The following is a 23,991-nucleotide window of genomic DNA, read 5'->3' on the forward strand; positions in this document are numbered from 1 at the left end:
AGAAGTGAAGCTACAGGGAACCAGGCACAGGGCCTTCTCAGTGGTGGTGCCTGCCCTGTGAAATGCCCTCCCTTCAGATGTCAAGGAGATAAAGAACTATATGACATCTGAAGGCAGCCCTATTTGGAGAAGTTTTTAATGTTTGATGTTTTATCGTGTTTTTAGTGTTCTGTTGGGAGCCGCCCAGAGTGGCTGGGGAAACCCAGCCAGATGGGTGGGGTATAAATTCTTATTCTTATCCAGTGGGGTTGGTCTGTCTTGATCCCACAGAGCAAGCAAGTCAGGGTTTCCAAAGTTGCACAGAACTCTCTCCCCTTCAGCACACAGCCAAAAACTGTGCTGTTTCTTTTTTCAAAGGGAATGGAAGATTCTGGTTGAATCTAGACCTAAGTTTTTAATGTTTTGTTATGCTTTTATATTTGTTGGAAACAGCCCAGTGAGGCTGCAGCAACCCAGTGAGGAGATGGGTAGGGTACAAGTATCATTATTATTATTATTATTATTATTATTATTATTATTATTATTTCAATAAGAGATTTCCAAATACTGCAGCCATTTTCTTTCCTCTTATTATTTATGCAAATCTGCACATACCACTATGTCATAAGCAACATCAGAGTGGTTTACAATAATACCTATATATAATGAAAACACATAAAAATTTAAATTCAGAGGCCCATCAACGAGCTATTGTGGAAAGCCTGATGGAATGAAAAAGTTTTCGGCAGACGTGTCAATATTGAGGCAGAAGTTGCCTTCTCGGTTTCCCTTGGCAGAGCTCCCCGAAGACTGGGCCAGTGACACTGAAGGCTCTATTTCATGTTTCTGTCAATGAACCTTGCCAACTCAGGGGTCAACCAAGGGCAGTCGTTGCCCTGGCAATCCAGCCTCTCTCTCCACCCCGTTCAAGTTAATGGCGGAATTGCTTTCTCTTTAAAAAAAATAATATATATTTATTGGAGTTTTACAAAGACATGAATTTAAAAGATCATATAAAAAGAAAGAAATACAATAAAAGAAACATAGAAAAATACATAAAATAAGAAAAGGAAAATAAAAACAAATCCATTTTTGTAACCCTAACTCATTATCTTATTTCCTTGGCCTCACACCTCCCCTTTTTGTATTCCCATTTAAATAATCAAATCAGCAAATCCTTATCCTCTTTCGTTTATCTTAACTCTATATCTTAACATATTATAACTCTATATTTTCATCCATTTATCAATTCATTTTTGCATATTCTTATTAACTTTGTTGCTAATGCCACTTATTTTCAGTCCAACATCATTTTAACATTCATTAATTTTACAGTGTTTCTGCAGATAGTCTTTAAATTTCTTCCAGTCTTCTTCCACCAGCTCTTCTCCCAGGTCACGGATTCTGCCAGTCATTTCCGCCAATTCCATATAATCCATCACCTTCATCTGCCACTCTTCCAGGGTGGGTAGCTCTTGTGTCTTCCAATACTTTGCAATAAGTATTCTTGCTGCTGTTGTTGCTTTCTCAATTAATTTGCATGAGGAGAAAGAATAGACTGCACCCCCACACAAGAGACAGGTGAGGGTGGAAACCCACCTGCCCTGCTAAGGAACCTTGGTGTGAAACAAAGTTCATGCTGAGGGGCTAAGATTCCTTTTCCTTGCCCTTTCTGGGGATTCGAACTCTTTATTCTCTCACCCCATGTAAGTCAGTGGAGAGATTTTCTCCACTGAATTGCATGGCGAGTGGGGCAGAGAAGAGTCTGCACACGTACCCAAAAACAGCTACCAAGAAGGATATGCCCAGTCCTGCTCTCTTCTTCTTCTTCTTCTTCTTCTTCTTTCCCTCATAGCCGAGTAAGATTGTCTTCCATAAACACGGTTTTAACAATGAGTCCGTAAGTGACTGTGGAGGCCAATTCTGGATCCACACATCCTTCCACAGTGGGGACATTGGTTTCCAAGTTGATCATGGTGAGGGTTTGCCAAGTGTGCCTTCCTCTTAACACGTTTCCCCCTTGCGTCCTGAGTTCGAGTGTCTTCAAAGCCCATGACACCTTTGGGAAAGGCTGTTCTCCAACTGGAGCGCTCGCAGGCCAGTGTTTCCCAGTTGTCGGTGTTTATGCTACATTTTTTTAGATATGCCTTGAGGAAGTTCTTAAACCTCTTTTGTTGACCACCAGCATTGCGCTTTCCATTTTAAAGTTTGGAATAGAGTAGTTGTTTTGGAAGACGATAATTAGGCACCCACACAACATGACCAGTCCAACGAAGCGGATGTTGAAGAATCATTGCTTCAACACTAGTGATCTTTGCTTCTTCCACTACACTGGTTTTAGTTCGCCTGTCTCCCAAAGCACCTTGTCTGTTGAGGTTGCCAGTCCTGAATATGCCATGTTCCTTGGCTCTGTGCTCTCGCTTTTGTGTGCATGGCCAGCGTCCTACAGGACTGGGACACTGACGGCATTTCTTTTAAAGTCTTTATTGAAGTAAATCAAAGAAATGGATACAATAAAAATAATAGAAGTGCCAAAAAAAAAGCAGCGCATTATATCTAGAAGAGACTTAATATTAGGTTGGCAGAGTACTTAAGACGATTAGGAAAGCTAAATTTCACATTGTACTGTAGAGATGGAGTCCTGGGGCTGTGTTTGTTTTATAGAAGATAAACCCCCATCAAGCAGCATAAGATTTTTCAAGGTTCTCCAAGCCATTGGCAACACATAATTTGTGACTTGTTTTCCCCGCCTAGCTAATGCTAAGCTCCGTGTATTTTTATACTGAAGCAAAAGCTGGGGCAACTGAGGATCTGGGCAGCTGCCAGCATCCATGTCAAGAACTCCAGAGAGCTGAAACTTTTCAATGGATTGTCCCACAGATTTAGCAAACAAAGCCGCAGTAAAGTTGCAATGGGATGTTTGAGCATTTTAGACGGGCGGCAAGTTCTTGCCTTAGGTGGATGGGACAGGGGACTGCAGGGGTATCGCATAGTTTGGCAAACAGCCTTACTGGAAAAGTTATCGCACAAATTAAAAGTGTCAAGGGGACAAGAGAAATGTCAATTTGCATGATGTCTGGCATGGTTTTATTGCATATACAGTGGTACCTCGGGTTAAGAACTTAATTCGTTCTGGAGGTCTGTTCTTAACCTGAAACTGTTAGCCTGAAGCACCACTTTAGCTAATGGGGCCTCGCGCTGCTGCTGCACCGCCACTGCACAATTTCTGTTCTCATCCTGAAGCAAAGTTCTTAACCCAAGGTACTATTTCTGGGTTAGTGGAGTCTGTAACCTGAGGCGTATGTAACCCAAAGTGTATGTAACCCAAGGTATCACTGTACAAATAGTGGAGCACATGGCTGGAAAGAATCCCCATGTAATGGGATGGTTTGGCTTACAGAAACCAGGGAGGATTTCTTGCTTTTTTGGTTTTTTTAAAATATCAACATCATCATTCTATCCCACCATCTGCATCCTGTAGCAGCAAAGAAGTCTATGCAATAAGTGAAATGCTGCAAAGTTAATGGTAAAGTTTATTATAATTTGTCTTGGCATTACAGTGGTACCTCGGTTTACGAACTTAATCCGTTCCGGAAGTCCGTTCTTAAACCAAAACTGTTCTTAAAGCGAGGTGCGCTTTCCCTAATGAGGCCTCCCACCGCCGCTGCCCTTCCACCATTCGGATTCTGTTCTTAGACTGAGGTAAAGTTCGCAAACTGGGACACTACTTCTGGTTTTGCGGCGTTTGTGAACCAAATCGTTCTTAAACCGGACTGTTCTTAAACCAAGGTGCCACTGTTTCGGAGGGTTGTTCGCAACATGAGCAGAACGCAACCCACGTCTGCACGTTTGCGCGTGCGTGGGTCGTGATTTGCCACTTCTGCACATGCGCATGAGCGTCTGTGCATGCACGAGCGGCGAAACCCAGAAGTAACCCGTTCTGCTATTTCTGGGTCGCCGCAGGACACAACCGGAAAAGACGTAACCTAAACCGAATGTAACAAGAAGTATGACTGTACAATGTTCGTTCCTAAAATTGCCATCTTCCAAGGACTCCCTCATCAATTGGAAATGCCTAAAATGGCCGTTGCCTGTATGTCTGAGAAACTCATTTGTTAATATTTTGAAGTTCCATAAAACCATTTGAAAAGAAAACTAAAGAGGCAGGGCAGGCCAGCCCAAATCCCACTGGGGCTTCTCCAAAAGAGGCACTAGGAGAGGTTTCGCTTAGAAAAGTGCTCTAGAACAGCCCTGCAGGCAGCAGCTGGATCAGGCCAAAGGGGGCTCATCATCCAGGACCAGTGTGTCTAGCTAAATGCCTGAATGGGAAGCCCACAAGTGGGGGGTTGTATGAAGGCACAAGCCCAACCAGACCTGGGCTCCCTTGTGCCTGCTGGCAGCCAGTATCCACCACACAAAGGTGTTTTTTTTACAAACAAAACACTGATAGGTTATGGGCCCAGTGTTTCTGAGCGTGTGCAGAAATAAGAAATAAGAATAAGAATAGTAATAAGAATTTTATTACTTATACCCCGCCCATCTGGCTGGGTTTCCACAGCCGCTCTGGGCGGCTTCCAACAGAACACTAAAAACAGAATAAAACTTCAAACATTTTAAAAAAACCTCCCCTAAACAGGGCTGCCTTCAGATGTCTTCTAAAAGTCAGGTAGTTGTTTATTACCTTGACAGCTGATGGGAGGGCGTTCCATAGGGGGGGCACCATCACCGAGAAGGCCCTCTGCCTTCCCTGTAATCTCGCTTTTCGCAGGGAGGGAACCGCCAGAAGGCCCTCGGAGCTGCACCTCAGGGTAGAACGATGGGGGGTGGAGACGCTCCTTCAGGTATACTGGACTGAGGCCATTTAGGGCTTTCAAGGTCAGCACTAACACTTTGAATTGTGCTCAGAAACGTACTGGGAGCCAATGTAGGTCTTTCAAGACCGGTGTGATATGGTATCAGCGGCAACTCGGATGCCCTACACAGCCATTGGGTGGAGTCCAGCGGCATCTGGGGGGTCACCACAAGCTGCCCGTCCCCAGTTCAACCTGAGCCTTAGGAGGGGGAGCGGCCAGCAGGACCAGGGGCAGCCTATGAGGGGGTCTCTGACTCACTTCCTGCTTTGCCAACCCTTTGTTTCCTTTCCCGCTGAGCAATCCTTGACGTTTCCTGTTGTGCTGGTTTGCAGGTGAAGATGAGAAATTTGCCGCTTCCCTAATGGATGGGAAGTTCCCCCGGAGCACCTCCATGCAAGACACGGTCCGGGAAGGGCACGGCATCCCGCCCCCGCCCCAGACGGCCCCTCCCCCTCCGCCATCCCCCTATTACTTTGACACGGGCCCTCCCCCGTCCTTCTCCCCCCCTCCGCCCCCGGGAAGGGTCTACGACACGATCCGCTCCAGCTTCAAGCCAGGCTTGGAGGCCAAGCTCCACGGGCTGCCGCAGGTGATCAGCGCGGCCGAGATGTACGACCAGGCGAGGACGCCCCTCCCTTACCCCGAGCGGCAGAAGCGGGCACGCTCCATGATCATCCTGCAGGACTCCTCGCACGTCCCCGTGGAGCCCACCGACATCCCCCGCCCCGCCCCCTCGGCCACCCCGCCCGAGAAGCTGAAGCGGAAGGGGCGCGCCGTGGACAACCCCTACGCCAACATGGGCCAGTTCAACGTCAGCCTCTTCACCCCCGCCAAGCCCCAGAGGAAGAAGAGCCCCCTGGTGAAGCAGCTGCAGGTGGAGGACGCCCAGGAGCGGGCGGCCCTCTCCATCATGGGGGGCTTCACGCGGGAGCCGTCCCCCACCCGGCGCAGCCACCGCCTGGGCATGGAGTACCAGCCGCAGCAGGTGGACGCCTCCAGCCTCCCCTTCGCCACTGCCATCACCGGCGTCATGAAGGACAGAGATCGGCGCCTCGACGAAAAGCGGAAATCCACTGTCTTCCTCTCGGTCGGGGCCATTGAAGGCAGCCCCCCCACCATCGAGATGCCATCGCTGCAGCAGTCGAGGTCGATCGATGAGCGGCTCCTGGGCAGCCGGGACGTCCTTCTGCCTTCCCCCGTCTCAGCTTTAAAGCCATTGATCAGCAGCTCCTCGTCGACGTTCATCCACCCTCTCACGGGGAAGCCCCTGGATCCCAACTCGCCTCTGGCGCTTGCGCTGGCCGCAAGGGAGCGGGCGCTGTCCACCCAGGTCCCCTCCAGGGCGCCCACCCCCATCCACAGCCCGGACTCGGACCGCGCGGCGCCCCTGTTTGTGGACATCCAAACCAAAGAGCACGAGAGGGGGGAGCTGGAGGGAGGGGCCCTCGCCTTGCCCGCCTACTCGCCCGGGGTCAAGGCGCCCACACCGGGAGTCTTGTCCCCGGCGCAGAGCCACTGGGGGATGCCAGCTGCAGCGAGAAAAGAGGGCGAGGCGCGGGCCGAGACCCCCGCCAAGGAGGAGAGGAAAACGGAGGACCGGAAGTCAATGATCATCAGCATCGTGGACACGTCGCAGCAGAAGACGGCCGGCCTCGTCATGGTCCACGCCACGAGCAATGGCCAGGACCTCGGTCTCGAGGCGAAAGAGGAGAAGCCGCCCATTCCCGAGGGGGGCCTGGAGCCCACGGAGGCATCCCTGGCTGAGGCACAGCCCAGCCCCGTGGCTGGGGTGGCACCCGTCAGCCCGGTCTCTGACAAGACCCTGGGTCAAGGGAGCTCAGAGGAGGAGGTGGAGACCTACACGGTCACCCTGCCACCCGCCCAGCTGTCTTCGAGCGATGAGGAGACGCGAGAGGAGCTGGCCAAGATCGGTCTGGTTCCTCCGCCGGACGAGTTTGCGAACGGGGTCCTGGTCACCACCCCCGGCACCCCCATCAGCCAGCTGGCCTCTCCCGTCATCGCCACGCCATCCATGCCAGCGGCCGCTGTAGCACCTTCTACCGCTGGTGGAACACCCTCAGGGAAGCCCTCTGATGCCCCCACGGCCCCGGAGTCCGCGGCGGACTCTGGAGTGGAAGAGGTGGACACCAGGAGCTCGAGCGATCACCACCTGGAGACCACAAGCACCATCTCCACCGTCTCCAGCATGTCCACGCTGTCCTCCGAGAGCGGGGAGCCCACCGACACCTACACTTCCTTTGCGGACGGACAAACTTTTATACTCGAGAAGCCACCAGTGCCTCCAAAGCCAAAACTCAAGTCCCAGCTCAGCAAGGGGCCGGTTACTTTCAGGGACCCTCTCTTGAAGCAGTCTTCGGACAGCGAGCTCATCTCCCAGCAACACGCGGCCATGCTGGCTTCCGCCAGCATCGGCCGGCCACGCTACCTCTTTCAGCGAAGGTCCAAGCTGTGGGGGGACCCCCTGGACAGCAGGCCGACGCATGGGGCTGAGGATGACAAACCAACTGTGATCAGCGAGCTCAGCTCCCGGCTCCAGCAGCTGAACAAGGACACGCGCTCCCTGGGGGAGGAGCCTGCTGGGAGCGTGTTGGATCCTGGGAAGAAGTCCCCTGTGGTCGCAGCACGGTAAGCCAGAGGGGTGGCCGGGAAAGGAGGCGGGGGAAGGGGGCGGGAGAGCAGGCAGAAGGAAATCCCAAATTCGATTCCCCGGTGGCATCACCTCTAGGCAGAGCTGGAAATACCCGCTTCCTGAAGCTCTGGAGAGTCACGGCTGCTGGCCGGTGTAGAAAATACAGTACGATCGCATCTCACACGTGTTTCACCCGTGACATTTCAGCCATACGTGGCTGGAGGCTGGCTGGTTGGAATTGTGCAGGTTACAAGTCAGGAGAGCTGGACAGCACTTTTGGTTCTGGGAAATGCCACATCTTTAAAACTCTCTGATGTGCTTGCAGGGCAGGCAGAGGCAAGGCTCTCTTGGCGCACTGCTTATGGGATGCTCTCACGAGGCCATCTGAATTCCCAAAAGATTTTGTGCTAGGTTTGTCAGGCGCAAAAAGAACTTTTAAGCTCTCTGCCTCACTTGGGGGGCAAGGTCTGCTCAGCGCGCCAGCTCTAGGGAACTTGGATGGGATTGCCATACGTCCTCTTTTTCCAGGACACGTCCTCTTTTTCATGGGTACAGCCATCATAGCAATCCATAGCTAAAAGGAGAAGTCGGAAAATGTGTTGTCTTTTTTCAAAATATGGCAACCCTAAACTAGGGGTGCTCGCACGGGGAGGTGGGTCCAAGTGCACAGTATACGTGTTTATGCGCATATGCAGAACACTTGGAACCGAACCCCCATGTGAGATGCGATCGTACCATACTCAGCTAGATGCACCAAGAGGCATGGGTGCCAGTATAAGACAGAAGCTCTCCACGGCTCCAGCCAGCATGGTAGGGCTGGGGGACAGCAGGCAGAACTACTGGGAGTTGTTTTTGAAGGTGGTGGGGGCAGAGGCAGGGGGAGATGAGGGAAAGGTTGATCCCCTCCCCCACTCGGGCATTCCCTCCCTCCTTCCCCTGCCCTTGGAGTGTGTCCAGACCAGCCTTCTCCTCCCATGCTCCCGTCCCCTGTTCCCCCTGTTTCCCCAAAATGATGAGCCTGGGTGCATTCCTAGCACTTGGGTGTGTCTGTTCTCACCTTAAAAAAAACCAAAACCCTTATTTGTTTGTTTGTTACATTGGTTAGTTTATTTATCTTGCCCTAGGCAATCTAAAGCAACTTACACATTTGCTCAACTGCACCCATGTGCTGCCCAGGGGGAAAGTGGGGAGCCAAACCAGTTTCACGGGTCGCATTAGGTTATGCCCAGGCTGAGGAGGCCTCGGCTCACCAAATGAGGCTGGGCTCAAAGCCCTGGAAGCCAGCGTGGCCAGAGGGCAGGGCTCCTCACCCCTCCTCCTGCCTGCCAGAGTCGCCTTGCCGGCTCCTGCAGCAGGGATTCCTTTTTGCTTGATCGTTAAAAAACCTCAAGGCCATTTACGAGAAGAAAATTTCACAACGATGCTTTAAAGCATGCAAACGGTTAAGGTACTGAAACAGGAAAAGATTGGCACCAATTTTCTATGCCTCTAGGTAGGCTTGCCCAAACAATAATGTTTTCAGCAGGCACTGAAAAGAATGCAGTGAAGGCGCCTACTTGAGATCAGTAGGCAGGGAGTTCCATAGTTTAGGTCAGGCATAGGCAAACTCGGCCCTCCAGATGTTTTGGGACTACAGCTCCCATCATTCCTGACCACTGGTCCTGTTACCTAGGGATGATGGGAGTTGTAGTCCCAAAACATCTGGAGGGCCGAGTTTGCCTATGCCTGGTTTAGGTGTTGCCACACTAATCGATCGAATGCTTGCAAAGGCAGAATGGGTATTATGTCGCAACTGCAATAGTACAAATTCCTCCAATGGAAGCAGTCAGATGGGATTATATGGAGCAAAGTAATCTCTCAGGTAGACTGGTCCCAAGTTGTTAAGTGCTTTATATACTAGCAGTAGCACCTTGAACCTGGCCTGGTAGCAAATTGGCAGCCAGTGGAGGTCTCTTGAGCACAAGTGCTGTTTGCTAACAACTTCATGCTGCAGGATCTTGCCCCAACTGTAGCCTCTGGATCATGTGCAAGGGAAGCCCCACAGAGTGCACATGGCAGTAATCGGTGCCTGTCTGTCAACCCCTGCACACATGCATTGTGGGCCCTCCGGCTGCTTTAAGGATGGACTAGACGTGGAGCTGCTCTCCAAGAGAAAGTCTGAGTGCAGTGCGTAAAAGTTTGGGCAGGGAAGGAGGAAATGTGAGACAGCAGCTAGGGAAAGGGGCATGTGCCACACACTGGAGACAGTGGGATTATGGGATGCAGCTAGGACAGTGCCTCCGAGGAGCAGATTACACAGAAGTTGCTTGTCTGGACAGACTCTCCCCTCCTACAAATGACCCTCTCCTTTGCCATTTCCCATCAAACTTCAGACCTTCCCGTGGGTTGTTTTTAATTGAAATCAACCCCCTTTGCTGATAAGGCTCTTCAACACAGTCCATGCTGCTGCGTGGTTCATTTCATATCCATTTATAAGCTTCAGAGTCACAGCTTGGTGTCACCAAGAAAGGTGGCAAGAGCAAGCCCTTTGAATCATAGTCTTGTAGAGTTGGAAGGGAACCCCAAGGGTCCTCTAGTCCAACCCCTGCAATGCAGGAATCTTTCCCCAACGTGGGGCTCAAACCCATATTGCCATATTGACTGAGCTACTGACAGTGAACTGGCAAGATTTCTGACTAGTCATAGAATTGTAGCATCTGAGCCAACCATCTGCAAGGCAGGAGAGCATCAATGTCATGACATGAGTGACAGCAATGTTTTGAAAACAATGCCCACGTTATTTCTCCCTGGTCCCTAAAAGCGCATGCCGCATGCCGTGGTAAATATATCTTATCGATTTCTGTGTTTGTGTGTCTGTATAGATATTGCAAATCCTTTGTGAGTTCTGTATGGAACTTCAAAGAGGCAGACCTCCCTAAGACTGACCTCCTCCCTCCATCCTGACTTTCCCACCTTTCTGCCCTTTCCCGGCTATCCAATCCCAAGAGCTCTGAAGCGAAAGGGATCCTGCCTTTATCGGCCTTCCTTGCCACGCAGACTTCTTGCCCAGGCCAGAGCATCACCTTCCCTTTGACTCTAGGACTGTGTCGGAGCACTGGGGTGAGGCTGAGGTCAGCACAGGAGCCCAGCCACATCCTCCGGTCCAGGTCCCAAGGTCAAAGGGTGCAGAGAAGAGCCCTCGCCTCCCACTAGGCAACCCTGCTCAAGACACAGTGCCGCCTAAGGCCGACTCATCCCCAAAGCAAAGGTCCATTTCACAATTTGTTCTCTCTTAAGCAACAGTTGGGTGCTCTGGATGTGTGACTTTGGAGTCAGTTCCTAAATGTGGAGAAAAAAGAGGAGGATTTATATCTATATCTATTTATTTATATATTCAGTGTGCTGTTTGGAAAACCCGCAATTGCTTTGTATTCCTACAGATCGGAAAAAGAGAGTGAAGAGAAATAAGCCTTTTAGGCATTTAGCTCCTAGGGTAACGCTTCCTCTTTCTATATAAACTCATCAATTAATTCTGTCTTCGGTCAAAAGGCGTCCATGTCCCTGACGTGAGCTTCCAGCAGCTGAGGTTAACAACACCCCCCATTTCCTTGTAGGCTTTGCTGCTGCGTCCGTCTCCTGCAAAGAGCCAAAACAGACCGGCAGGCCCCAGGTCAGGCAAGGGCAGGTGCACAGAAACAGAAGAATCATCGAATCTCAGAGTTGGGGTCAAGGCAGGAATCGCAGAGAAAGATTCCCAGTGGGTGGCCATCCAATCTCCAGTGAAGGAGAGTTCACCACCCCCTGAGGTGCCCGGGTGTGTGAGTGCCACACAACCTTTGCTTGCCGTGGCAGTAGTTATGCCGGGAGGCAAAAGAGCAGGCTTCTTGGGTATGGCGACCGATGCTGCGATTACTCCCCTGCAAGCCAACTTTGGCATTCTTACATCTTGCCATCGTCACGTGGCTTCAGCCAGGAGGTTCCTGAGCCTCGTTTTTTATTATCGTGGCTTGTACGTTGGGAGTATTCACAAGATTGGTTTCCAGTGCAGAAGGTTGACTCTTGGGGCTATTGCCTTGCAGCACCCAGCCCACACAAACAGCAGTCTCCGGAAAACCTTGAGATATCAAAGGTGAAATGAGGAGAAGGGCTGTGGTTTTGTGGCACAGTGTATGCCAAAGGTGGAAAGGCCCATCGATGGCCACAAGCCACAGTGGCTCTCCTCCACCTCCACAGTCAGAGGAAGCAATGCTTTTGAACTGCAAGAGGGGAGAGGGGTCTTGTGTTGGGATCCTGCTAGTGGGTTTCCCATAATAGGCACCTACTTGGCCACTGTGAGAAGAGGATTCTGGGCTAAGACTCTCCTTAGCTTCTTACTTCCTTGTTTCTTTTTCTGAGAATGTGAGATCCTAAATCAGATGCAGTCCATAGTGCCTTCCTTGGCAATGGCATTTAATTACATGCCACGCCACTTCGCACCCCGGCCACAGACATGTGGTCTGCCGATGCTTTCTGTGGCAGAGTGAACTTTGGCAGAGAGGGTGCCAAACTTCTCCCAAGACACAGCAGGGACCCACAAGGCTGGTGCCAAGCTGTTCCCCACCCTTTGGGCAACGCAGAGCCTCGAAGAGCAGAACCTGATGTTTGCCATGGGACGGGGAAGAGAGAAAATGCCTCTTGGAGACTGTGGGTTACTGGGTGCTCACTTTCTGCAGAACTCAGAGGCAACCCAGCAGATACAGGAGAGGCCCCGATCCAAAAGCAGCCAAGGGGAGGGGAAGGGCTCTTTGCCAGAGAGAGGAGGAGACATCTTCCTGATTTTGCAGGCACACAGCCTACAAGGATCCAGGGGCATTGTGGGTAACAAATCACAGCATGCATGCGTAACCTACCGACCCCTGACAGCTTCACTTCATCCGCTCACTAACGTCTCTTCGTTCCCAGCTCATGTGCCCCATTGCTCAGCCCAGCGAGTGGGGAGATGAGCAATGGGTTGTGGCCTCTGGCTCCTGCATGTTCATGGAGGGGGGTGGAGTTGGGCTGGGGGGCAGCGGGCGGTGTTACATCTGTTCCCTAGGAGTGTCTCTTTCACAGCGCTGTGCCCCTGAGAGATGGCTCTAAATTTTGAAAGGGTGCAAAACCACAGTGGATGTGGTTTCCCTCCAGGGAAACCGAGGCAGCAAGCAAAAGAATTATTCCAAACAGTGCTCCTGGGTTTTGAGGGTGTTTTTCAGAGACAAGACATTTGACAGGCCTGACCCATTCAAACTATTCCGGTGCGTCCTGCGCAGCTCTTGCAGCAACTTTTGGATGTCGTCTCCTGAGCGTGCATCCACCCTGGGATTACGTGAGGGTGCTTCAGCTATGTGCCATTTCTGGGACTCCGCCTTGATGCTGAGTCTCAGTTCACCGGCGCATCCCTGGAAATGATGCTCAAGCAGAGTGCAGTATGATGGTATCTCACACTGTTGCGCTGTTTCAACCATGCGCCAATGACAGCTGGCTGGAATCGCGCAAGTAAAATCCACAGAAACCAAAGAACTGGAAAGCTCTTTTTGCACCAGGTCTGCTTGGGGTTACCTGGTGCGTAAGGAGCTTTTGATCTCCGCTGTGCGGTCCAAGTCCAGGCTGTAGGTGGGGGTAGGGACAGGGCCCGCCTAGCGTGTCAGCCCTGGGGTGCTCTTGCAGGACCTTGTGGAGCCATCCAAGTTCCTGCGAGATCTTGCAGGAGCATCCCTCGCCACTCAGCAAGCAACGCCCACTCAGTGCCTGGGCTTTGGGAGGACTGAGGATTCACTCTGCCCCCGTTTCCATGCATATGCAAAACCCTTGCCACTGTACCCCAAGTAAAATGCAGCCATACTCTATTTCTCAGAGTCAACCTTGTAACACTCAACGCTGTGTCCAAAGAGGTTTTCGTGCGGCAACATCCTGGAATCTTTGGCACACAGCTAAAATGTGTGTTTGTGAACACTAGGAGCAGGTTGAAGCCTAAGACTAAGCTGTTTTTCGTCCCCACACCACCCTTGCCAAGATCCCCAATCCAGAAAAATATTTTTTTCCCCTAGGTGGCCCCATTGAACTTCTCCAGACGTGTCTCTGGATGGGGCCCTGCAGCTACCCTCAGGGATGTCTTGCACCCAGTGGGAGCTGAATGGCAGAGAGGGGAGGGCCATAAGGCAGCATCAGCCAATCCCATAGCCTCCCAACCGCTTCAGACTCACATCTCCTAACAGCCCTGGCCATCATTTACAGGCCGGAGGGCACCAGGTTGACAAAGGCTGCCTTCCGCCTTCCTTTCTCCAATTCGCACCCTGCTTTGTGTGTGCGGCTCTCGAGCTGACAAGGAGATGGTAGTCGAGCTGCCATGGCAACTAGAAGATTTGGCTTCTGTTCCTCAGAAGATGAGCTGGGTGGGGCAAGCGGAGGGGATGCAGCAAGCAGAAAACCTCTCTTGCCAGCAGGAGAAAACTGTCTCCTGGCAGGCAGAGGGCAGCAAGGGTTAAATGCACCCCACAGCTTCTCCACCTCAGCCCCAGGTGCAGCAGGGCAAGGATGTCTAAGCTCAGGTGTGATTTTGCAGTGGCAGGAGGCAACATTGCAAAGCACCTTCTTGAACCAATGCCCAAGACCCACCGGCGACCTGCTGCTGTGCCCGGTGACCCAGTGAGTAAACAGTGTGCCATGGATTAAGGGCCTGGGTCTGGGCCATGCTCAGAAGGGTTCCCTCAACACACCAACTTTTGAATTAAGGGATCCACCTTGCGGCCTCTTAATTCAATGAGTGACCCTGGAGGAGGGGTTGGAAAGGTGTGTGTCTCTCTAAATTTGTCGGCATCATCATTAGAAAGCTTTGCAAATATAGAGGAAAGGAATCGCCAGAGGGAAGTTTTGTGTAAAGAGGTGGGTGGGATGGCCTGGGGTGCGCAGGGGTGCAGCGTGGAAGGACAAGCCTTTGGGGAAGGGGGGAAGGAAGGAAGGAAGGAAGGAAGGAAGGAAGGAAGGAAGGAAGGAAGGAAGGAAGGAAGGATCTGGAAGCAGCCAAGAAGGAAAGAAACCCAGAGAAGGTGGCTGATGAGACAGGGTAGTAGTAGTAGTAGTAGTAGTAGTAATAATAATAATAATAATAATAATAATAATAATAATAATAATTTTATCATTTATGCTCCACCCATCTGTGTGAGCTTCCCCAGCTACTCTCGGTGGCTCACACCATATATAAAAACATAACAAAACATCAAACATTAAAAACTTCCTGATAAAGGGCTGCCTTCAGATGTATTCTAGAAGTTGTTTAGATCTTTATCTCCTTGCCATCTGAAGGGAAGGTGTTCCACAGGGAGGGCGCCACTACCAAGAAGACCCTCTGCCTGGTTCCTTGTACCTTCGCTTCTTGCAGCGAGGGAACCAGCAGAAGGCCCTCAGAGGAGGACCTCAGTGTCCTCAGTGATGGGCTCTTGCAGACAGCAAGTCTTCAGGGACCTGGAGATGTGCTCACCTTCCCCATGTTCTGTGAGAGATACATGGTTCCCCCCTCGCCCCTCTTGTGCTACCACCTCTGCCAGCGGCTCACAGGCTTTCCTGTGTTGGCACCCGACCTCAGAAGGTGCTTTGGGAGAACCTCTGCAAAATCCTCAGGAAGAGAGCCATCCCTTCACTGCCATTGCAAGAGGATCCGCAGGGCAGTCCTGGCTGTGCCCCCCCCAAAAGAGACTGCAGTGCTAGGGGGGAGTTTTGGATGCGGTTCCAAGGGCAGCTGGGGGTTCCCCAAAGGGTGCGTGCAGATCCATGGGAGCCACAAAGCGCAGACAGCTTTGTTTGGAGGAGGAAAACAAGGAAAAAAATATTTTGAATCTCAGAAGCCAGAACAGCAAGAGGGATCGCTGCGCAGTGAAAGCAGCAATCCCTCATGCCTGTTCTGGCTTCTGGGATAACTGCGCAGCCTGCATTCGCTCCATAAGATGCACACACATTTCCCCTTACTTTTTAGGAGGGAAAAAGTGAGTCTTATAGAGCAAAAAATACGGTCTTTGCTGTCACTGCGAGAGCTTTGCTGCCCTGCCGGGGAGCATCCCACGCAATAGTGGAGCTGCAAAGATGGCAGGTGCAATCTTAGGATGCGTGGCACATGGGAGGGAGGGTCTGGCAAAGCCCTTCTGGGCTTCCAAGTTGCCCGCTGGCTCTCCGCATTCAAGGAGGTTGGATGTCAGCCTTTGCTTCCCGAAAGCCCCTTCCTGCTTTCTGGAGAGGGGGGCCTGCTGCTGCTGCTTTCTCCCCAGGGAATAGACGCCACCTCCCACAGTTGATTCTCTCAGGGGCACATGATCCTCTCCCAGAGCCTTTCGCTCTTCCGACCTCTGGCTCTGCATACAAATGCGCTCTCCAACTCTTCTGCACATTCCTGGGGTAAGCAGGTGTCGTGCCAAATTGTGACACACCCTTCTCATTTCGAGTCCTCTCCCCTTCCCCCAGCCTCTGTCTCTGTTCCCCCCCACCCCCAAACCCTCCTCCCTCCACCCATTTGCCTTACCCCACATCCATGACCCGACCCTGAACCTCCCCCCCCCCTTGTTTTGCTTTGTCTCTGGCTTTGGCTGTTGAATCCATGCGATGATGAATGTCCCATTTCCTCTAGCAGATGTGACTCAATGAATACCAGGAACTGACCAGAACTGAGCTGCCTCCCAGAATCCTTGGTGCCACTGGCCTGGATCCCTTGACCATCTTGCTTCCCAAGCGGCTTGACCCCCTGCCCCCCCACTTGGCCGGTTATCCACTGCCCACCCTGGTGGCAGATCAGCTCCATCCCCAGAGAGAAAGGCGAGCAGCTTGGGGCGGACAGGCACACCTGAGCAGGTGACCAGTACCAGGGGTGAGAAGTCAGAGTCCAGCTGGCTCTCCACCCCAGCAGCTTTCTCCGCACGGCCTATCACAGAGAGGAGGAGGGGTGTCTTCCGCAGCACCCCTGCCCTCGAAGGCCTTCCTCCTGACCTCACCCACCGGCCCTCCCATTCCCCAGCCGGCCCCCCGGCCAGGAGGCATGTTGGCTTCTGGGAGGGGCAGCGGCTCCAGCCTGGTTTGTGACCGACGTCTGTTCGTTCTTCTCTGTTGTTCCTGGCGCCTTGGACTGATGCTAACATTTCTCTCATTGCCTCTCTTCCTGCTCTCCCATCTGCATGTCTCCGCTGCTCTGTCTAGAACCGCCTCAGGCCTCAGGAGGGTGGGCGAGTTGTGTAAGTGAGCATGTTCTCATCTCATAGCAACCCCATGTCTTCCGTCCCTCCGTACGTCTGTCTGTGACGCCGCTGCTGCTGCTGCTGCTGCTGCTACTGCTACTTTGTGCAACGGGCTGGGGCTGGGCTTGGGGGTGCCGGGAGGAGGGCGGCGGCAACGCTTGCTGTGCAGTGTGGGTCTGTCCCCTTCCTGCCCCTCTGTGCCCCCTTAGCATGTCTGTCTCCCTGTCTCGTGATGTTCTGTGCCACCGAGTCCCAGGAGGAAGCCCCCTCCCAAGGGACGCGGAGCGTGGCCAAGGAGAGCCGTTTCCGGTGGGGAGGGAAGCGGGGAACAAGGGGGTCTGGAAAGCAAGTCACCACCAGTGGGTCGTGGGCAGGGGTTCCCGTTCTTTACAACCCCCCCATACCCAATTCCCATCTCGAGGAAGAAGTTTGACCTCCAACCCATGAGGGGGAGGCAAGCAGGCATCCTCTTTCTGACATCCAGGAAGGAACTCTGTGGTTTAGAGGACGGTGGGAGTTCGGTAGGGTTGCGTGGACCCTCGCTCCTGTGGCTGTTCCCCTAATAGGGGTGCCGGTGCCCCGCAGGGCTTTCTGACGTGCCCTGCAAAGCCTTCCACTTGCCCCTCTGTGGCCACCCAGAGTCCCTGGCCAAGCGTTTTGCCCTCAGCAGCACCTTGGGGTCCGCCTGTCCCCACCCAAAAGCACTTCTTGTGCTCCAGTTGTGTGAGTGTAGGTGTGTATCCTGGGTGTGTTGTTGCTGCTGTTCCGTGTGTGTGTGTGTGTGTGATGTTGATCAGTTGAGCCAACCTGAGGTCCTCCCGCTGGAGGAGGCAGCTCCCAGGAAACAAGGTGTGCCTCCTCCACACTGTCTTCTTCATGCTCCTACCACTGCCCAAAGCAGACCCACGAAATCGTGGCCACGAAGCCCTTCCCTGCCATAAGCGACAAATGGGGCCCACCATTTATAAGCCAGAGGGGTGTGAGATGTTCATCCTTCTGCTGAGAGCAGTCTTGGAAAGGGCCAGGAGAGGTGGGGCCGAGGTGCCTTATGAGTAGGGCCTGAGGGTGCTGCCCCCTTGAGCATCAGGCATGGATTATGTTCCAGGTCACTCAAGAGATCAGCGGACCACCTCTCGGGTCCGCAGAGTGCTGGTCTTCCGCTTCCACATGAGCCCAGCTGAGCTCCACTAAGCAGCTGAAACCCACCTGCCCCAAACCCTGTCCCATCGCTCTGCCCATGGCACCTGGCAATGTTTCCAGGTTTTCCCCCCCAACCTTGCTGTCCATGTTGCTGCAAACATGAGCTCATTTTGTCCCATGTCCGCCACATCCAGTCATGTGTGATCTCGGAACCGCGTCTTGTCTCCATCCCATCCGTGGCTGTGGCAGCACTTTTGCTTGGGGCGAGTGAACGTCCGCTTGGCTGGTGTCTCAGTGCTGAGGCTTCTCATCGGCTGTTTCTTCCACACACCTGAAAATAGCCCCCTCCCACCCCTGCCCCAGGGCCCTTTCACCTCCGGCAAGCCTGGCTGGGCAAACCTGGCTTGGTCCCGACACTTTCTGCCCTGAGTGCAGAAAGGGAGATGGCATGATGGACAAGCACCCAAGGAGAGCAAAAGGCAGTCCTTAGCACGGATGAGGGCAACCTTAGCATAGTTATCAAATTTAATAACTCCAGGGAGGTTGAAAAAAGAGGCAAGGGGATGCCCTCTGCTCCTGGAAGTCCCTGTCCACAGTTTCTCTAGGTTCTCCTGAGTCCTTTCCTTCAAACAAGGCACTTGCAATCAGCACCTGAGGCTCAGTCATCTTCTTCCCCACCCTGATCCTGAAGAGGTCAGCTACCCAGGCTCTGCACTCAGGCTCCAGACCTCATAGATTCATAGAATTGGAAGGGACCCCAAGAGTCATCTAGTCCAACCCCCTGCAATGCATCCATGATAGATGGCACTCAGGCAGAGATCCTTTTTAACCCGACATAAATCTGGTTCATTGAATTGTCTCCATTTTCTCTTGCAAAGCGTCTGTGGGGAATGTTTAAGGTCCAGCTAAGCACTTTTGAGGGATGTGGGTGGCGCTGTGGTCTAAACCACTGAGCCTAGGGCTTGCCGATCAGAAGGTCAGTGGTTCAAATCCCTGCGACGGGGTGAACTCCCCTTGCTCGGTCCCAGCTCCTGCCAACCTAGCAGTTCGAAAGCACGTAAAAGTGCAAGTAGATAAATAGGTACCGCTCCGGTGGGAAGGTAAACGGCATTTCAGCGTGCTGCTCTGATTTCACCAGAAGCGGCTTAGTCATGCTGGCCACATGACCCAGAAAAACTGTCTGTGGACAAACGTTGGCTCCCTCGGCCAGTAAAGTGAGATGAGTGCCGCAACCCCAGAGTCGTTCACGACTGGGCTTAACTGTCAGGGGTCCTTTACCTTTACCTTTTTAAGCACTTTTGACTCTCCCCAATCTGTGTTCCACTGGGAGCATTAAGCACATGCTCAAATGCTTCCCATCGAAGCGCCCGGGACTTGAAAGTGCTTAATTTTGTCACGATCGTGCTCTCTTATTAAATTCTGTTTAGCGAAAGCAAGGTGGGGGAGAGAGAGAGAGAGAGCACTTAAATGTTTGTGGTTTGAGGATTACACCTCCCTAGTCCATATTGATCTGTTCAGGATCTAGTGGGAATGAAAATGATGCTCACTTAACTGAAGAGCACTCGGGGTGTGTCGGATTCCACATTCCGGCTCAGAAAGAGGCACCTAGAAGATTCTCTCCTCCAACCACCATTAACACCTTCAGGCTCCATGGAAAACTCCCTCCACCCTGGCACCTTGTCTCCATTTGGTCAGCAAGAGCCAGCAAAGATCAAGTGCAAAACCCTTTTTGGCCCTGAAAGCCACTTTGTCCATTTATTTTATTGCATTTCTATCCCGCCTTTTTCTCCAAGGAGTTCAAGGTGAAGCGCGCACACACACACACACACACACACACACACACACACACACCGCTTAATGCCCACAAGAGCCCTGTGACTGAGAGGCAGGGGACCGTCCTCCAAATTTACACCCCCAGCGAGCTTCATGGCCAAGTTGGGATTCGAACTCTGGTCTCTCCCAGATCCTAGCCCAGCCCTCTGACCATGACACCACCACCGGCTCTGGCTTACAACCACATTTCTCTCCCCTGTGGCCCTGGGGCTGCCCAGTTCTCTGCCAGCGGTTCTCTGCCCCGATTTCCTGAAGCGAAAGGGGGGGCGGTGCTGTGAAGAGCCAGACCCACCTCTCAGTTGGCAAGGCCAGCACAGGGGTTGGGGGTCAGCAGAGTAGATGGGGGTTATTATGGGCATCATTTCCCAGCACTTGACAGGCCACAAACCACTTAACAACGCTGTGAGTCCTCACAGTTGCCTTCTGAATAGGATGGCTATTGTTTGCATGTTACTGGTGGCAAAGCAGGACTTGGGGAGGGAGAGAAAGAGCGAGTTGTCCATGGCAATTGCAGCCAACCCAGGGCCTCATCCAAACACACAAGCCTCTCAAAAGGCCCTTGTGCTACCTAGGGTTCCCCAAGGTTTTCTCCTTGGTCAACATAATTTGAGTAAAGTGTGGGCAGGGGAGATTTAAGAGAGATTCCTAGAGTGAGGCCAAAGCCCTTAAGCTGGGTCCATGTTGTTCCACAGCTGCCTTCACGGTCTTCTTGTATAACAGGCTTAAAAAATGGGCCACACCATGTGCTACGACCAGAATCATAGAATCGTGGACCCCAAGGGTCATCTAGTCCCAACTCTCCCAATGCAGGAATCTCAGCTAAAACATCCCTGACAGATGCTCATCCGACCTCTGCTTATAAAGCTCCAAGGAAGGAGAGTTCACCACCTCTTGAGGGACACCTGTCCACTGTCAAAAAGCACTTACTGTCAGAAAGTTCTTCCTGATATTTTGTTGGAACCTTCATTCTTGTAACTTGAAGCCACTGGCTTGGGTCCTCCAGAGCAGGAGAAAACAAATCTCTTCCATCTGACAGCCCTTCAGTTACCTGAAGAGGGCTATGACATCTCTCAGTCTCATCTTTTCCAGGCTAAACATACCCAGCTGCTTCAGCCATTCCTCATCAGGCTTGGTTTCCAGACCCTTGACCATCTTGGTTGCCCTCCACAGCACACGTTCCAGCTTGTCAACAACCTTCTTGAATTGTGGTGCCCAGAATTGGACGCAGTATTCCAGTATTCCAGGTGTGGTCTGACCAAGGCAAAATAGAGTACGGCTATTACTTTCCTTTGACCTGGACACTAGACTTCTGTGGATGCAGTCTAGAAAATGGTGTCCTCCAATGGCTAAACTGGCCAGTGTAGTCCACAGGAGGCCGCCAACCTGGATGGCTTTAAAAAAGGATTAGACAAATTCATGCAGGAGAAGACTATCCAGGGCTGCTAGCCATGCTGGCCACGTTTCACCTCCACAGTTGGAGGCAGCAATGCTTCTGAATAGCAATTGTTGGGAAACTCAGGATGAGAGAGCGTCCTTGTGTTCTGATCCTGCTTGGTGGCCACTGTGAAAACAGGATGGTGGACCCCATGGGCCTTTAGCCTGATCCTGCAGTCTCTTCTTATGTTCTTGCAACATCAAGAAGGTCCCAGGTTGGCTGTCCCTGTGCTGTGGACCACCCCACCATGGGTCACTCCTGCCAACCAAGCCAATCCCAAGAGTAGAAGGTCGTGATCCTGACACTCCCTGCAGCTCTGGAAGAATAGGTCCTTCTCCTGCCCAACGGCCAATTCAAATGGACTCTCAGCGGAGCTTGTATTCTGAGAGGACAGCATGGCAGGTGCTGGCTGGATGCTACACCATCTGCCCTGGTCACTTGCTCAGCATGCGTGGAGATGCGTGAGGAAATGAATCCCCTCTTTGGGCACTGAGCTGGTCACACAGCCCACCCATGAAAAGAAGGACCACCCTGCTGTAAGGCTCCCTGCGAACACACCCCATGGCTTCTGCTGAACTGCTGCATGCCAAGGACAGTTCCTGGCTGCCAGGATCAGTCTCCAATGTAGGCAGTTGTAAAAAGCAATGAGTTCTTAGACTTTCCGTGCCAATACAATGCACAGGTGGTTTCGATGCAAAGGGGTTTTTAATAATTGTTAGTGTTTGCAAGCAGAAAGGCAGACAGTCCACTTTAATCCTTGGCTAGCCCAGAATACGTTGTCTTGAAGTGGCTGCCAAGATTAGGAAAGCTGTAATAACATAATAGCCGGATCAGGCCAACGACCCAGCTCTTCTTTCTTTCCTGCACTTGCCTTCAAGAGTACAGGGCCTTCCTGCCTTCATGGCACAGCTGTTGAGAAACGTTTGCAGGTTTTCAAGAATTTTTCCAGGAGGGGTTTTATTGCTGGGCTGCTCTTAGAGTAGAACATCTAGAGCCAGTGTGGTGTAGTGGTTAAGAGCAGTAGATTTGTAATCTGGGGAACCGGGTTCGTGTCTCCGCTCCTCCACTTGCAGCTGCTGGGTGACCTTGGGCCAGTCACACTTCTTCAAAGTCTCTCAGCCCCGCTCACCTCACAGAGTGTTTGTTGTGGGGGAGGAAGGGAAGGAGAATGTTAGCCACTTTGAGACTCCTTTGGGTAGTGATAAAGCGGGATATCAAATCCAAATCCAAACTCTTCTAGAAGCTGCAGCGCCATCTGGAAGAGGCCAAGCAGGGAGATCGAGAAATGCAAAACTGGGAGATTAAAAATGCTACGACACATGGTTCCCACTGGTCAAGCCTCGTAAGGTAGGGTAAAGGGCTGAGCTCAGGGCTCTCTCTCGGGTCCTCAAGAGCCAGCTCTTGCTAGATGGCAGCTCCATGAAGAAGCCCACGGAATGCTTTCCACACTCACCCATCTCCATCCATGCACACCACATATCCCAAAGCATCTGCTTTAGGCTTCAGTCATAGAATCGTTGAGTTGGAGGAAGCTCCTTAAGGATCATCTAATCCAACCCCTTGCAATGCAGTAATTCCAGTTAGAGAATCTCTGAGGGGTGGCCATCCAACTGCTGCTTTGAAACCTTCCAAGAAAGGAGAGACCACTACCTTCCAAGGGAGTTCAGAATCTCCTTCCTTGTAACTTGAAGTCATGAACTTGGGTCCTCCCCTCCAGAGCAGGAGAAAACAAGCTTGCTCCATCTTCCATGGGACAGCCCTTGAGGTATTTGAAGATGGCTCTCATATCTCCCCACAGCCTCCTCTTTTTCCAGGCTCAACATACCCAACTCCCTCAACCGTTCATCACAAGGCTTCGTTTCCAGAGCCTTGGTCATCTTGGTTGCCCTCCTCTGCACACATCCCAGCTTGATAATATATTTAAATTGTGGTGCCCAGAATTGGACACAGTATTCCAGGTGTGATCTGACTAAGGCAGACTAGAGGAGCCCTATCACTTTTTTGACCTGGACACTACATTTCTGTGGATGCAACCTAGATTATTATTTTTAATATTATTATTAATTTACTGCTGCATCACACTGTTGACTCATGTGAAGCTTGTGGTCTACTGACATCCCTAGATCCTTTTCATACGTACTGCTATGGTGCTTAAAGCATCAACCATTCCCTTCGCCAGGAGATGAAGCGTTGGTTGAAGCTCCCCGACTAACACTTGCCTTTGTTCCCGCTTTCATGCCTGTGGCCACCATTTGCCCTCCCCACCCCACACCACAGAGGAACCCCAATGCCCACCAATCTTGAGCTCTTAAGACAAGTCCTCAGGCTTCCATCCCACTTCAGCCCCAATCCCTACACTGGGGAGGAAGCCTGGCCTAGAGGCAAGTGGCCCTTTGACCCTTCCTTTCCTGGGGTCTGGCAGGGGCTCTCAGCAGCAGAGGGACCAGGTGAAGAAGAAGAAGAAGAGTTTGGATTTGATATCCCGCCTTTCACTCCCTTTAAGGAGTCTCAAAGCGGCTAACATTCTCCTTTCCCTTCCTCCCCCACAACAAACACTCTGTGAGGTGAGTGGGGCTGAGAGACTTCAGAGAAGTGTGACTGGCCCAAGGTCACCCAGCAGCTGCATGTGGAGGAGCGGAGACTCGAACCCGGTTCTCCAGATTATGAGACTACCGCTCTTAACCACTACACCACACTGGCTTCCTGAGCAGGTGGCTTCCTGTTCAAAGGAGCATCCAGGGAACGCAGATATGAGTGAGCCTCAAGGCACATTGTCATATTCAGCAAGCAATAATGCAGATTAGCAATGGAAGGTGTTGGTTCAACCTTTGGGAATGTGGTGGCGGCCCAAGCCTTTCTGTTAGCCTGGGGGGCTTGGGCAATGAAGCA

General features: G+C 52.0%; 1 protein-coding gene across 11 annotated transcripts in view; it reads left to right on the plus strand.

Moving 5' to 3' along the window:
* The window catches only part of SHANK3 (SH3 and multiple ankyrin repeat domains 3), a 430,757-nt gene that overhangs the window by 394,317 nt on the left and 12,449 nt on the right, over positions 1 to 23,991 (plus strand). For 7 of the 11 annotated variants that reach the window (XM_083572536.1, XM_083572533.1, XM_083572539.1 and 4 more), the window contains one exon: positions 5,165 to 7,478. In XM_083572536.1, the coding sequence (XP_083428662.1) occupies positions 5,165 to 7,478 (2,314 nt within the window). Of the gene's footprint in view, positions 1 to 5,164; positions 7,479 to 10,901; positions 10,955 to 16,096; positions 16,692 to 23,991 lie in introns of all 11 variants that reach the window. The other 4 variants (XR_014538733.1, XR_014538734.1, XM_083572540.1 and 1 more) reach the window with 4 other exon arrangements.

The sequence above is a fragment of the Podarcis filfolensis genome, assembly GCF_964270895.1.
Source record: "Podarcis filfolensis genome assembly, chromosome: 10".
In the NCBI taxonomy this organism is placed as follows: domain Eukaryota; kingdom Metazoa; phylum Chordata; class Lepidosauria; order Squamata; family Lacertidae; genus Podarcis; species Podarcis filfolensis.